At 35.5% G+C, this 15,251-nt stretch overlaps 1 protein-coding gene across 1 annotated transcript in view; it reads left to right on the top strand.

Moving 5' to 3' along the window:
* vstm2b (V-set and transmembrane domain containing 2B) overlaps positions 1–6,429 on the top strand; it is a 30,748-nt gene extending 24,319 nt beyond the window's left edge. Inside the window, 1 exon segment of the mRNA XM_056461987.1 lies at positions 3,338–6,429. Coding sequence (XP_056317962.1) covers positions 3,338–3,426 — 89 coding nt within the window. The 3' untranslated portion in view covers positions 3,427–6,429.
* Positions 6,430–15,251: the final 8,822 nt, after the last annotated feature.

The following is a 15,251-nucleotide window of genomic DNA, read 5'->3' as shown; positions in this document are numbered from 1 at the left end:
ATGACAGCTTAGTTCAAGTAATTTTCTATAGTCTGCTTCCGAACACTATACTATTTACTGTAGTATTTTTTTTCATGTAACATAATAACTTATACAGTATCTACCACTTCGATGACAGGCAAATATATTTTAGTTCAGTTGCAAGCTCGGCCCTCATCATGATATAAGGATCTTGTCTAACATATGTGGTTGTTTTCAGTTTTACCTCCTTTGAAATATGATAGAAATTGCAAAACTACAGTCTTTCCTCTGTGTCTCCATTCAGTTTTTTACTTCCTGCCCTTCATCGAAATTTTGCGCGTCACCAAAACCACGTGATTGAAAACAATATTTAGTTTAAATTTTAATGTGTATTAGAATTTATAATAGGATTTTTAGAATGATGATTTATAAAAGGATTTTTAATAATTGTGGGGGTATGTTTCTGAGTAAATAGTTAATATTGGCTTTATTATATAAAGGTCAGATAATATTGTCATTATAGCATTTTGTAATGCTATTGAGATTTGAGTAGAAAATGTTTTACATTCAGTCATTCATTTTCTTTTCGGCTTAGTCCCTTTATTAATCTGGGGTCGAACTTATCCAGCAAACGTTTTACGCAGCTGATGACCTACCAGCCACAACCAAACACACTCAATCACACTCATAGACTACGGACAATTTTAGCTCACCCAATTCACCTATACCTCATATCTTTGGACTGTGGGGAAAACTGGAGCACCCGGAGGAAACCCGCGCTAACACGAGGAGAACATGCAAACTACACAGAAATGCCAACTGACCCAGCTTAAGCTTGAACCAGCGACCTTCTTGCTGTGAGGCAATTGTGCTACCCACTGCGCCATCGCCATTTTACATTTATCATTCAGTTTATTTTATTGTATTTATTCAAGTTGTTGTGAAAATATCTACTTATAGCAATATTTTGGGTGCTAGTATCATCATGTTAGTCGTAGGGTTATCTATAAACTAGTTGCTGTAATGCAGTGACCTGATTCTTGTAGTTTTAACTTATGCTCAACATTTTAAGACATCACCGTGCACTTCAGATTTTCATCAGATCTTCTGACCGATCAAAGGCTCTCTAGTATCTGAAGCATGCCAACTCACATTTATTTTCTTTCTTTTCATTCAAAATGACATTAAAGTCCTCTGTTGCTGCCTGTCCCACAACTGTGATAACCACTCGTCGGAATTTACATTTACTCAGTTAGCAGATGCTTTGATCCAAGGCAGCTTACAAGTGGGAATAAAAGAAGCACATCAAATCACCAGAAAGTATAGCTGTGTGATATATAAATGCTATGACAAATCAATGATATATACATTTCACAATCTGTTTCTGTGTTCTGTTGTGCTGATGTTGGCTGGAGTTCAAAAGGCCCACAGTGTGCATGTGTAACCCACCGGTCCTGCACCACCCAACCTGCTCCAAGCTGGGCTCGAACCAGCGATTCTTTGCATGGGTGCTCTAACAAGGAGGCTGAAGACCATGGCCTCTAGTGTCTGTCGCTAGAGCACCTTTAGAGGTCAGAGGAGTGAGGTTTACCTGCATAGCAGTTTGCTAGCTGGCTTCTGTTACACTCATCCCCCTAAACCACACTCCCATTTGGGTCACCAATGTAACCCGTCGGTCCTCCATCACTCAACCCGCTCTAAGGCGAAGATGTCGTATTGTTAAAAAAACTGAAATAAATAGAACAACAGGTGTGGGATTTATTGACACAAACAGGATTTAAACAAGTTAATCATGTCCCCAGTGCAAGTTACACACAATTACTATTTTCTATATGATTGCTGTTTCCAGTGGGGTGAATAAAGTCTGATTTTGCATTAATGTCATGCAAACTGCCGCACCACACATCCAGTCTGCTCTGGTCCGTAGAGACACGACAGCGCAGAGAGGATCATATGCATGAGTCACGCAGACCACAAAATGTATCTGACCCATTTGAATTATACATCAATGCTGTATTTTAAAGTGGAGAAATCGTTAGACAGACTCAGCAGTTGCTATTATAGACTGTGGCTGACATGAATCTGATGTGCTTTAGCTCAGTGGCTCGAGTTGTGACATAAACAAAATGCCATTTTTTTTCCAAAGGAGGAGGAGCTAATCAATATACAGTACTTCATCTGTCTTTATGTTGCAGTTGAAATGATGTCAAACATCGAAAAAGCAGCACATTTCAAGCCACTTAAGGAGACCTTTATACTAAACATACATTAAAGAGATACTGTACCATCATATCCCTTATTACACAACATTTCACCACATACTGTAAATTAATATGGGAACAAGAGATATTGATTTGAGAATAAACTGTTTTCAATTCATGTTTGTTTTCTTGCAATCCATTACAGTGTGCAAAACAATTCCACTAGTAAGTAGATGAACACTGCAGCATAATTACATTACTTTTAATGAATTTCCAGTATAATCAATGACTATAACAGACCCGAGGTGACAGCAAATGTGTCTATAGGAAACAAGAGACAGCGAGTCTGTAATTCCTGCATGAAAAGTATGTTATTTGGAGTTGCTATTGATGACAGTTATCAGGAATTAACACACCTTAAAAATGTCACGACCAACCAATCAGAATCAAGTATTCCAGAGAGCTGCATAATAAATTGAATTAAACCACAGCCGGCATGATTAGATAAATCACTCTAACTCATGTCACGATATCAGTTTTATTTTGAGATATGCTGCATCCCTACTGTGCACTTTTTATCCAACATCTTCAGCACAGCCGACTGCAATTTGCTCTTGTAAAGTGAGATTGTCAACTTCCGTGAAGGAATGAGGCGATAAGAACAAAACTGCTGAGCAGTCGTTATGAAAGAGCCATTTGAAGGACTTTAATGAAACGAAATATGGCCCGCATGGTGAATCAGATTTTGATGCAATAAATGCCCTTAGACTAAAAGCAGTAAAGATTATCTGTTTCTCAAACTAATGCTAATGTTCTTGAGAAATTAATGTTCATATTATTCAATTCAATTCTATTTATGTTTATTTATCTAACGCTTTTACAATGAAGATTGTGTCAAAGCAGCCTATAGAAGTTCTAGTAGATCGAAACTGTATCAGTCCAGTTTTCTGAGTTGAAGTTCAGTTTAGTTCAATTCAGTGTGGTTTAAATTTCACTGCTGAAAGTCCAAACACTGAAGAGCAAATCCATCGATGCGCAGCTCCACAATTACCAAACCAAGCAATCCAGTGGCAGCAGTGGCGAGGAATAAACTTCACACTAAATAACTGACGTTATTCTTTTCTTTGTAATGATGATCTGACAAACGTTTCTGTCTCTCTGTTTCTCATTGGCAGGTTCCGGAACAATGGCGTCCACTGAGCCTCTTCTTTACATCACTCTGCTGATCCTGCATAAGTTCCTCCCCTTCCTGTTTGCCTACTAAGAGACCACAGCCAAACAACTCGTAATGAATTCACTTTATGTACCAAACGACAAAGGGAAAATATAACTACGTATATATATAAATATATATATAAATATATCTACCATTATGGCACATCACAGAGACAGGAATGGGTTTTGACTTTGGAGACAAAAAAATATATCAGAATATTAAATGGAGGGCCATGTTCTGTTCTGGGACTTGTGTAGAAGATCTGTCTCAGATCCGGATGTAAAAATGGATTCTAAAAGAAGCATGACAAAAAAAAAAGAACAAAAAAAAAGGATCTATGTGAATTAGAGCTTCACAACTGTGTCATACACATGACTGACAACCATAAACGCTGCATCCAGTTTCCAAATATTAGTGTTTGCCTTGCTAAATGCATGGCTCTCTTAATTTATTATGATTTTGTTTTTATTATGATTTTTATTTTATTTCAGTACTAAAATAATTTACATTTTTGTACCTGATATTGAATCTTTAGAGTTTGTAGTTTATGTTTTTATGGAAGCTTGTTTCTGCCACTGAATTGAAAAAAATAAAGAGGCAATTGCAACTTTGAATGTCACAAATATTGATTCATTTTTTCACAAATTGCAAGATTTTCAGAATCACAATAGCGTGTTATAAGGTCATAATTGTGAGATATAAATGTGCAATTTTAAACTGTGAGTTATAAAGTCAGAATTGTGAGATTTAAACTTGCAATTATACGGTGGCCGAGAGAGCTTAACGTGCAAGAAAACACATGCAATTATAAAAACACCAGCAAATTAAGAAACGATCTTCATCAGTTTGACAGCACACATGATGCAAATTCTCACAACACAAACAACTGAAAAAATGCGCTGCATTTGGTCACAACACAAACAACTGTAGAAATGCGCTACATTTGGTCACAACATAAACAACTGAAGAAACGCGCTGCATTTGGTCACAACATAAACAACTGAAGAAACGCGCTGCATTTGGTCACAGCACAAACAACTGAAGAAACGCGCTGTATTTGGTCACAACACAAACAACTGAAGAAATGCGCTGCATTTGGTCACAACACAAACAACTGAAGAAACGCGCTGCATTTGGTCACAACACAAACAACTGAAGAAACGCGCTGCATTTGGTCACAACGCAAACAACTGAAGAAACGCGCTGCATTTGGTCACAACACAAACAACTGAAGAAACACACTGCATTTGGTCACAGCACAAACAACTGAAGAAACGCGCTACATTTGGTCACAACACAAACAACTGAAGAAACGCGCTGCATTTGGTCACAACACAAACAACTGAAGAAACGCGCTGCATTTGGTCACAACACAAACAACTGAAGAAACGCGCTGTATTTGGTCACAACGCAAACAACTGAAGAAACGCGCTGCATTTGGTCACAACACAAACAACTGAAGAAACACACTGCATTTGGTCACAGCACAAACAACTGAAGAAACGCGCTACATTTGGTCACAACACAAACAACTGAAGAAACGCGCTGCATTTGGTCACAACACAAACAACTGAAGAAACGCGCTGCATTTGGTCACAACACAAACAACTGAAGAAACGCGCTGCATTTGGTCACAACACAAACAACTGAAGAAACGCGCTGCATTTGGTCACAACGCAAACAACTGAAGAAACGCGCTGCATTTGGTCACAACACAAACAACTGAAGAAACGCGCTGCATTTGGTCACAACGCAAACAACTGAAGAAACGCGCTGCATTTGGCCACAACACTATCAGCTTTAATAATGCAACCTTTCAGTTCATCATCAATTAGGCTAATAATTTTAAAAAGGCAACGAAATCAGGATACTCATATTTCAAAGTAGGGCTGTGTGTGATTAATCGAAATCGAATCGCAATCATGACTTGAAAGAGGCTGCGATATGAAATATACATGTATTATTTAATTTCCCCTGCCTATAGCAAATGCGTGACTGCCATTTGTGTGTGATAGTCTTACTAACTGATTAAGTGAGCACACTTTCGCTCTGCCCAATCAGAATTGCGCAACCAAACAATGAGGAATGCCCACAATAAAAACAAAAAAAAAAAAACAAACAGGAAAACGCGGACAAGTGGAATGATGGCGTCTGCCGCTTCAGAAGCATGAATAGACGAATTCATATCAAAGAAAAACAGTACATCTGTAATATGGAAATATTTTGGTTTCAAGTCACAGACACTGAACAAAAACAGGTCATTTGTAAGAGCTGTTGCAGAATTGTTGCCAGAGTACAAGGAAATACAACAACCAGCACCTAAAAAAGCACCACATGCGGCTATATGGGGAGCGTCTTGCTAAAAAGTAAACTGAAAGTAACTGAGCCAGTGATACTCAATCTATAGTAGCAAACAACAGCAAAGTACAATTTCAGAGTTATTCCAGCCATGTTAGTTTGCTGAATGTTCTGTATTTTCATAATTATTATTTTTTGTTTGTTTTTATAAAAAGCTACATGATCTCCCTAATTTGAGTTCAACTTGTTTACAGAAAGATGAGGTCATTTTATTTGTTTTCTGTTTTCTCTAGAGAAAAAAAAAGAGTGTTTCATTTCTGAATATTAAAAGTAAATTTGAATAAATGTTTAAGTTAATATCTTTTCAGTTCCTTTTTTTAACTAACACACTGCATTTTAGCAGTAAGAAGCTACAAAACAGAATATTGAGCAGAAGCTAGACTGAAAAATGTAATCACAAATCAAATTAAAATTGCTATATCAGTCAAAAAAAAAAAAAAAAGCGCAGTTAGATATTTCTCCCACATTGCACAGCCCTATTTCAAAGACCACCAACAACTTCATTGAGCAACAGTCACGGCATAATAACACATCCATATCTCAGCCATATCTTTGGCTACCCTTGAAACATTTCCGTTGTGCTACGTGGATATTTGTAAGTGTTGTGACCAAATGCGGTGCGTTTTTTCAGTTGTATGTGTTGTGAGAATTTGCAACACGTCTGCTGTCGAACTGACGAAGATCATTTCTTAATTTGCCAGAGGGGGGGGGGGGGGGGGGGGGGGGGTTGTGATTGCATGCGTTTTCTTTAATTGCAGCGCATTAAGCTTTGTCGGCCACCATACAATTATAACTTTATAACTCACAAATAAATGTATTGACTAACAAATGTGAACTTGTGAGTAATAACAGCAGTATATAAGCTCACAATTACAAGGTGAAAAGTCAGTCACTTTTTTTAATTCACTGATGGAAAAGGCTTCCATAATTTTTTTATTTTATTTACGTATTTATTTTTTGCATGAATTGTCTCATTTTTCTTTTCATAAATGTGAAAGGCGTTCTCTCATGTCAGCTCTTTCTACAAGACTATGTGTAATACTGTGCATTCAGTTCCCTCACATCTGACTGAGTTCTCAAGCATTTGTGTCTCATAATGTATAAAAATGCAACCATATATATTTTGATCAAATAAGGCACATGTTACCATAGTTGTTGTTAGTCACCTCTAATAATGTTTATTTTTATTAAAGGTATGGTGGTCAAGATAAGACATTCATTTATAAAAACCTAAAAATGGGGGGAAAAAAGAACATTGGTTTGTTGCCAACACAGTTGAAATAAAAGTTGTTTCTTTATAAAAAAAAAAAATCTGCGTCTCAAAGGTGCTTTGTTTTTCTGTTTTCTTCAAGTGTACAAACACCAGGCAGCTGTGTCTCAGCTAAACACTCCAGCATCCCACGGGTGTCATGAGCTGTAATGTATTCTTCACAATAGGATAGGCCCAATTCCAGCTGAAAAACGCATTACTCTCGCAAGCATCACCAACTGAGCACAGCTGGCGTACAACTCACGGTTCATTTCATTAGTCAAATGCACGTCACCCTGTCAAATAAGTCTTAACTCTGCTGCGGTCTCCGCTGAACTCTCTTCCGCTCCACCTAAACACATCTCCTGATAAATGGCAGAGGCTTTGTTCCCTGCTAAAACACTGCGTTCCATTGTCTTAATGGAAGCCTGCGAAGCGTCACATAACAAACCAGACTCTCACCGACTTAGACATCCATTGTGTTTATCGCCTTCAACTAACTGACTTTCGCTCACTTCGAGTTTAACATGCACAATGAAAACGTATCCTCGTTCCAATGGAATAAATAACCATTTACACAAAACATAAATGGAACCAACGGGTAAAGCCGAGCATCCGCCGCATTAGCATTTTTCTTTTTTAACACAAAATGAGCCAGGTGGCTTTTATTCTGCTTGGTGAAGGCCTCTCTTCCACATCAAATTAATGAGTATTTGACATGGCCATTTGTATGTGTTACACAACATCCAGCAAGGCCCTGAGTGCTTTCTGTACTGCGGTAAATCATCCCTCATTCGGGTAAACAAACACAGCTTTTGCTTTTTTTCGCAACCTGCATCCTACCAAAGCCCACTTCCAAAAGAAACATTAGAGGTGGACTGCAAAATCTCACTGTGCATGGTGCATTTGATGGTTAGGGGAGCGTGGGGCACTAAGTAATGCGGGGTTACAAAATGTAACAGAGTTTTAAGTTATTTGCTCAAGATTAACCATGGCTTGCATCCGAGGTTTCGGCAGACGACTTCCTGCCAATTATAGAAAATGTTCAGCAAAATTTGGATGATAAAGACACTACAAACCATTTTTGCGGCATTAAAGTATTTTTCTATCACACTCGATATATATTACATCTTATAATATATATATTAAATCTTTTAAATCTGTAAAAGTATGTACGTAAAATCTTATATTGTTGTGATTACCATCGTCTAGGCTAAAAGGTGGAACCATTTTTGAAAAATGTAAGAAACACACAGTGACTCCTAGCCAGTTTTGAGGAAAACACAACACTGCAGGGTTACTTGTAACAGGGTGTTACAAATGAGCCACACACTCTTGGACACCAATTAAACTAATAAAATAATTGTTGAATTTTAAGTGTAACGTTGAGAACTTTTTATAGAAAAAATGTTTTTTAATAGAAAAAAATTATTTTATTTCTAATAATGCAAATAAATGCATCGTATGTTAATGGATAGTAATGAAAATAAATCCAAATGTGTTTGTTCAATAGATAAATAAATAAACATACTGTGCTACAGTGTATGTACAGTAAAAAAAATGAGTTAAGTATTGAGGAAATAAACAATTTAAAGTAAACTGAATTTAAATGAATCGTGTGAAATCTGACTTTATAATCATGTGTTACAACTAACCCTCTGTCTGTTACAACTTGCCCCGCACATGGGGTAAATAGTAATAGTGGCACTTTTGGCAATACTGCACAGAAATCATAGGTCTGGCGATCATACAAGCAGTGCTCATTTGTAGGAGAGGCTTGTGTGTTGTTGGTAAAAAAAAAATAAATAAATAAATAATTAAATATATATATATATATATATATGGTTTGTCTAACCTCATTAATTTGTTCATTATTTTGCCTAAACCAAAAAGTGTTACTTTGTGCCCCGCTCTCCCCTACCGCATGTTAGACATAATAGTTGACATTCACTCATGATCAAGATGATTGGAAGTGCCCTGATGAGAACTTATTTTTTTGGGAATCCAGTAATGTTGTAAATTACATTTTAAATTTGCCACCAAGGAGGACACCAACGTCCAAAAACACACCGGCCCAACTCTGCCTAAATAGGCTAAATTGGATCTTAGTACAGCATCGGGAGTAAAGGTACCTTCTGAGAATGTGAAGAGAAGCATAGCTGTTTATGAGGCCTTTCACATATCATGTCTGTTGTTTAAGTTCATTATTTCAAATGTAGGAGCACAAATTGTGTGCATATTGGGAGCAATTGGCACAAATCGCGCAAGCGGAGTGATATGCTCACGTATTCTAGATTTCTCATGTACAGCACACAACCGCAGACATAGTATGTGTAGTGTGTTTTTTTTCTAATAGACGTCAATAGTTACAGGTATCCAGTTTTCTTCAAAAATGTCTTCGTTTGTGTAAAAAAAAAACAAATAAACAAAAAACCAAACAGGTTTTGAACAAGCGAATAAGTAAATGAGGAGATAATTTTAAGTTTTGGGCAAATTTTCTCTTTAAATATTTTGAATTGGGCATCACGGTAGCACAGAGGGTAGCATGATGGCCTCACAGCAAGAAGGTTGCTGGTTCATTTCTGTGTGGAGTTTGCATGTTCTCTCTGTGTTCGTGTGGGTTTCCTCTGGGTACTTCGGTTTCCCCCACAGTCCAAAGACATGCGCTGTATGTGAATTGGGTAAGCTAAATTGTCCGTAGTGTATGAATGTGAATGGGTGTGTGTGGATGTTTCCCACTGAGGGGTTGCAGCTGGAAGGGTATCTGCTGCGTAAAACATATGCTGGATAAGTTGGCGGTTCATTACGCTGTGGCGACCTCAGATTATTAAAGGAACTAAGCCAAAAAGAAAATGAATGAATGAATCTTTAAAATTATTCAAGCTGCTGTTAAACCTATTGTAATTGTTTTTCAGAGAATATTTAGTTAAAGAATTGCAGTTTATTTTGTATTTTGCATATGTTTCAAAAGTAAGTTCAAAGTAAAGTAATTAGTAATCTGATTCCTTTTTACCTGAAGTAATTAATAACTAAATTACAATTTTCCAGTAGTAATCAGGAATTGATTACTTTTTTTAAGTAACTTCCCCAACACTGGTCGCATCTTTTTGTACATTGACGAATGATTGTGTAGTCAAGACGACTATGGAGACTTTTAAAGATGGAGGAGAGACTAGTGGTCGCATTCAGAGTTAACTGGAGCAGTATGACTTTACAAATTGTAAGCATCACATTATTATTAAAAAGCAGCAGTCCTAGAAGCAAGTCAGTCTGGCTATAGAAATGACAGGTAAGGTTACAGAGTGACAAAGAACAGCTCACTTTTTTTTATTCTTGTCAACAAAAAGGCAGTGTGGTGCACCTTACGCTCTCATAATGGAGTGTGATCAAGTCTTATTGCCTTGTTCAGTGGTTGATCAGTAATACTGACCAATCAGAATTGAATATTCTAAACAGCTGTGTAATAAGAGAATATAACACTCCTGCTACAAACATAACATATATGCAACCCAAGTTGCAGATCTTTACACAGGTGGAGCTGGGGTGGAGAAGGGTACACACCGCAGAATACTAGAGCGACTTTGAGATATTTAAATGTTGAGGAGCAAGCTCATTCGCCCTGCATTATTTAGTTGGACGCAGACTTATCAGTCTGTGCACTCATCAGGTGTAATAGAAAGAAATGTGTATTAATTCTTAGGTCATCCAAAATGTAGATTCCATTAAAATTTCACCCAATTCGAATGTTATCACTCGATTGAATGGGCATTATCAGCTGATAGATACAGGCCATAGATACTAATAGGCTAAGAAGGCTGTTATCATCCATCCACATGGTTAATCAGCTACACTAAAAGAGAAGACTCCAGATCTGTTTTAACATTACTGTAACGGTTGGGTTTTGGGTAGACGTTAATAAGATACAATTAATGGGAAATTTAATAAATATCAATAATTAGTGTTAACTTCATGTGATCTATAGCTGATTAACGATGTGGATGGATGATAACAGCCTTCTAGCAGCAGAAGGTCCCTACTGGCCCATATATATATCAGCTGCTAACACCTATTGAATCCAGTGATAACATTCAAATCGGCTGGTAAATTTACTGTAGCTGAAATGGGGTTTTCTGTCATTCATAAAATGCTAAGGGAAAACAAGTCAAACAAACCTACACAAAAACTATATATATATATATATATGTATATATATATATATATATATATATATATATATATATATATATATATATATATATATATATATATATATATACTGCATGACACCAATCGAGGATTAAAACATGCCCTCTCTGGACAGAAATTTAAAACATGGAGCAATCGCTTGCTTTTTTAAATGTCTTATAATCTTGCTTAATTCCGTCCCTTTTCGCAGCAACGTACGACAGAATTTCGCAAGCTCAAACTCTAGTGTGACCGCAGCTTTCGAGCAATGATTAGAGCTGAGGGAATGAGCTGGTGAGGGAGAATGGTGATTAGTGGAGCAGGAACGAGCCGGGAATGTGACACAGTGGAAAGTTTTTTGGTGTGTCTAAATGTTTTGGGTGAATCATTTACTTTGATACAATTTTTAATAAAGAAATTCCTAGTAAGTTTCATAAAGTATTTACAAATCCATCATTTAAAAATGATATTTTGAAATAAAAATGACTGTGCAGCAATAATCTTTTGTACACAATCAAACTAAGAAAAAATCTATCAATCAGTCAATCAATCAACCAATAAAGTATACAGGCGAAACAAAATAAAAAAATTAATGACACTAAGATTTCCCTTAAAATTGAGAGGAATTTGTCGGATGACAAGTCATTATTACAAGAAAACAATTAAAAAACCAGGAGTCATCTTATATTTGTCAATACCATGGTTAACATTAGGTTAACATATCCATCTAAAAGACACAAAAGTCATGATATGATTTAGTAGTATCATTTTTACAGAAATCTCAAATTAAAATGCTGTAACTTCTGACTGATGTGCTTCAGTTGATTCCACTTAAACTGGTAATGTATAAAAGTCAAAAAGCTGGTGTCAGTGTGATTTAGAGCACTGAGGATTAAAAAAACAAACTTTCTAGTGCATTGCAAAGAAGATTTTTCTTATTTATGATGCATCCATCAGTAAAGCTTGTTTTACTTAGAGGGTCATGTTGCATCTGTTATAAAAGAGAAAAATTCGAAAGCTCCAGTATTTAACACTTTGCTTTATAAGATGGTATGAACTGTACTCCAGACACAATACACCCAATTTGCATCTACTGTATTATGCCATATTAAAAATACATATAATAAGTGAGAAGTAAAAGATGTCTTACTTGGTGAATCACAAAGTAATGGCTTCATTGAGCTGTTTGCCTGCAATGAGAAGTGATGAAATAATATGCATAAGATTCTTGCTATAAGCTTTATGCACGGTTGATCAGCAGATGGTGGGATGATAATCTTGGCAAAGGACTAAGCAAGGCAGAAATTTGTTTTTCCGCACAAGAAACCCAAAGTCTTACAGAGATAAAAACTTCAAAGCAGGGCTGGAATCAGTGCCTGCAGAAAATGACCCTGCAGATTCTCTTTCTTTCTTTCTTTCTTTCTTTCTTTCTTTCTTTCTTTCTTTCTTTCTCTTTCTTCAGTTTTATATATTTTTTTCAGCATATATTTCATTTATATTACTGAGTTATAGTGCGCAAATGTTTTGTTTGCAATACAATTTTAAGTTATATTTCTGTCTTTAATGGATGTATTAAGAAAATGTAAACTGTATCATCTGTTTACCAAACTTTCTTCTACTTATATTTGAATTGTAAACTAAATGTTCTTAATATTCTAATATTATATTTTTTGTAACTTGTAATTGTTATTACTTTTATTCATTTATGTTTTCAGCTCTTACGCTTTCAAAATATTTAACAAATCACAAATCTGTATATACATATATTTGTATGTATTTACATATCAAATAAAAGCTGATTAAATAATCACATCCTTAATCTGAGGCTTCTAAGATCTAAATACTGAAAAAACTGTCTTTAAAGCTGTCCAAATAAAGTCAAAAATTGAGATTTCATATTTTTACAGCAGGACATTTAAATATTGGCTTTCTGGAAAATGATCTTTACTTGTATTGTTATGATTTTTGGCATAAAAGCAAAAAAATGGTCCAACATTACAAGTAGGTTTTATTAGTTAATGTTAAGTAATGCATTTAGTAACATAAACTAATAATGAGCAATACATGTGCAGCATTTATTAATCAAATTAAAATATAAAAAAATATTAATATGAGTGACAACAATTTATTTCTTTTAACTATGGTAAAAATTATGAATAAATATTATAATAAATGTGTTCATTGATTGTTCATGTTAGTAAATACATAAACCAAAATTAACTAATAAAACCTTCTTGTAAAGTGGTACTGAAAATAAAAAAAATCAATAATTTTGACCCATACAGTGTATTTTTTTGCTATTGCCAAATATATACCATCTAACATACGGTTTTGTGGCCCAGAGTCACAAATTAGCCTCATTTTTAGGAAACGGAGCAAAGATGTAACAATAAAAGTCTGCAGATTCTGTCTGGCCCTTCTTCAGAGAAAGGTTTGCAGTGTTACAGTGTGTTTATTTCATAAGCCATTTCTCCCTTCATAATCAGCTGCACAGGACATTCATCAACCCTCCTAAGGGCACAAAGGAAAGTGTCTGGTCTGGGACGGGACAGTGGAATCATGACTGTGTCTCATTTGTTTGTGTTTTTCATGGGTGACAGTCAACGCACGTTGTGGTGATGCATTGTGTGCCAGAGGCTTTTGCCCTCAGACTTTCACTTACACTGAGGATGATAAATCCCTGATGCAATCGCCTTCATTCTAATAAAGCACAGCACAGAGATAAGCAAACGGAGTGCACAGGGGTGTCACCGATGAACTGAGAATACAGTGTAATGTCAAACATGGTTTCAGAAAGCTGTCAGCTGGAGTGGCAGTGTCAGACCCCTCAACAAATTAACACAAGCCCACTGGTCTGACCGCAACCACAAATAGCTATTCAAGAGTAAAACATTTCTCTTTCTTAAAGAGAAGTGTAAACAGTTCTGTTTCACTACGTCACTGTAAAAGTATTTTTTTAAATTACTTTTAAATTTGAGTAAACGCGTTGCCTTAAAAGCACAAGTTGTCTTTACTTAAATAAGTGAGTAAATTCATTCTACTTGAAACTGTTAAATTGATTCAACTTAATTTTTAGAATTATGGATGGACACATAACACACAAATTTTGGTAACACTTTATTTTGATGGTCCATTTGAGTATTAGTAGACTGTCTGCTTAATATCTGCTGATACTGCTCCTTCAACAGACATTTAACTGACTATAAGAAACTTTGCAAGTACATGTCAACTTACACTAACACTAACCCCAACACTAATCCCAACCTAACTTATAATCTAATGAGAATTAGTTGGCGTGTAGATGCAATATAACTTAAATTCATCAAACGGTCCATCAAAATAAAGTGTGATCCAAATTTTAAGGTAACGAGTTTACTCAAATTAAGTCAACTTCTATTTTTTACAGTGTAGGAATTATAGAAATTGGTACATGAATATGAATTTAGTAAATGTATTATACAGCTTTATGACCATAACCATTGTGGTCAAAACATCTCTTCATAATCTATGAAAAGTCAAGTGGTTTTCTTGTCTGAAGGAAAAAGAAAATACGAAACCTTAGTGTTAATTTGCTATTAAGCCAAATTAATTCTAAAATTAAGCCAAATTTTATCACTTCAAAAATTTGGGAAGAATTTAAATGTAGGTTCGCCTATTTAAATTATACATTTGCATTTATTTATTTATTGGTAACAATTTACAATAAGGTTCAGTTAGTTATTGTCAGTTAATGCTTATATTGACATGAACAAACAAGGAACAAAACATTAATTACAGTATCAGTACATCAGAAAACAACTGCCTATATCACACCACTTATTACACAGATACTTGCCACAGAAGTAAACAAAACACTGATATGAGCTGTTATAATTTACTAAATCTTTAATTAAACATAAAACTTTCAAAAAGAAAAAAGGCTAGATGCATCCTACACTAACCTAGCTTATTTGTATTATTATTAACAGCGTGTAGAGTTTCAAATCATTACTTCTAGTTAGTCTCTATAAAGCCTACTGAAAACTGAAAAGTTCTTATTTTGCATTTCTGAAAAACCAAAAACAAGCAAAAATCATTCACC

This window comes from Danio aesculapii, chromosome 7 (genome assembly GCF_903798145.1).
Source record: "Danio aesculapii chromosome 7, fDanAes4.1, whole genome shotgun sequence".
NCBI classification, from domain to species: domain Eukaryota; kingdom Metazoa; phylum Chordata; class Actinopteri; order Cypriniformes; family Danionidae; genus Danio; species Danio aesculapii.
This window is presented reverse-complemented; position numbering and strand designations above follow the sequence as displayed.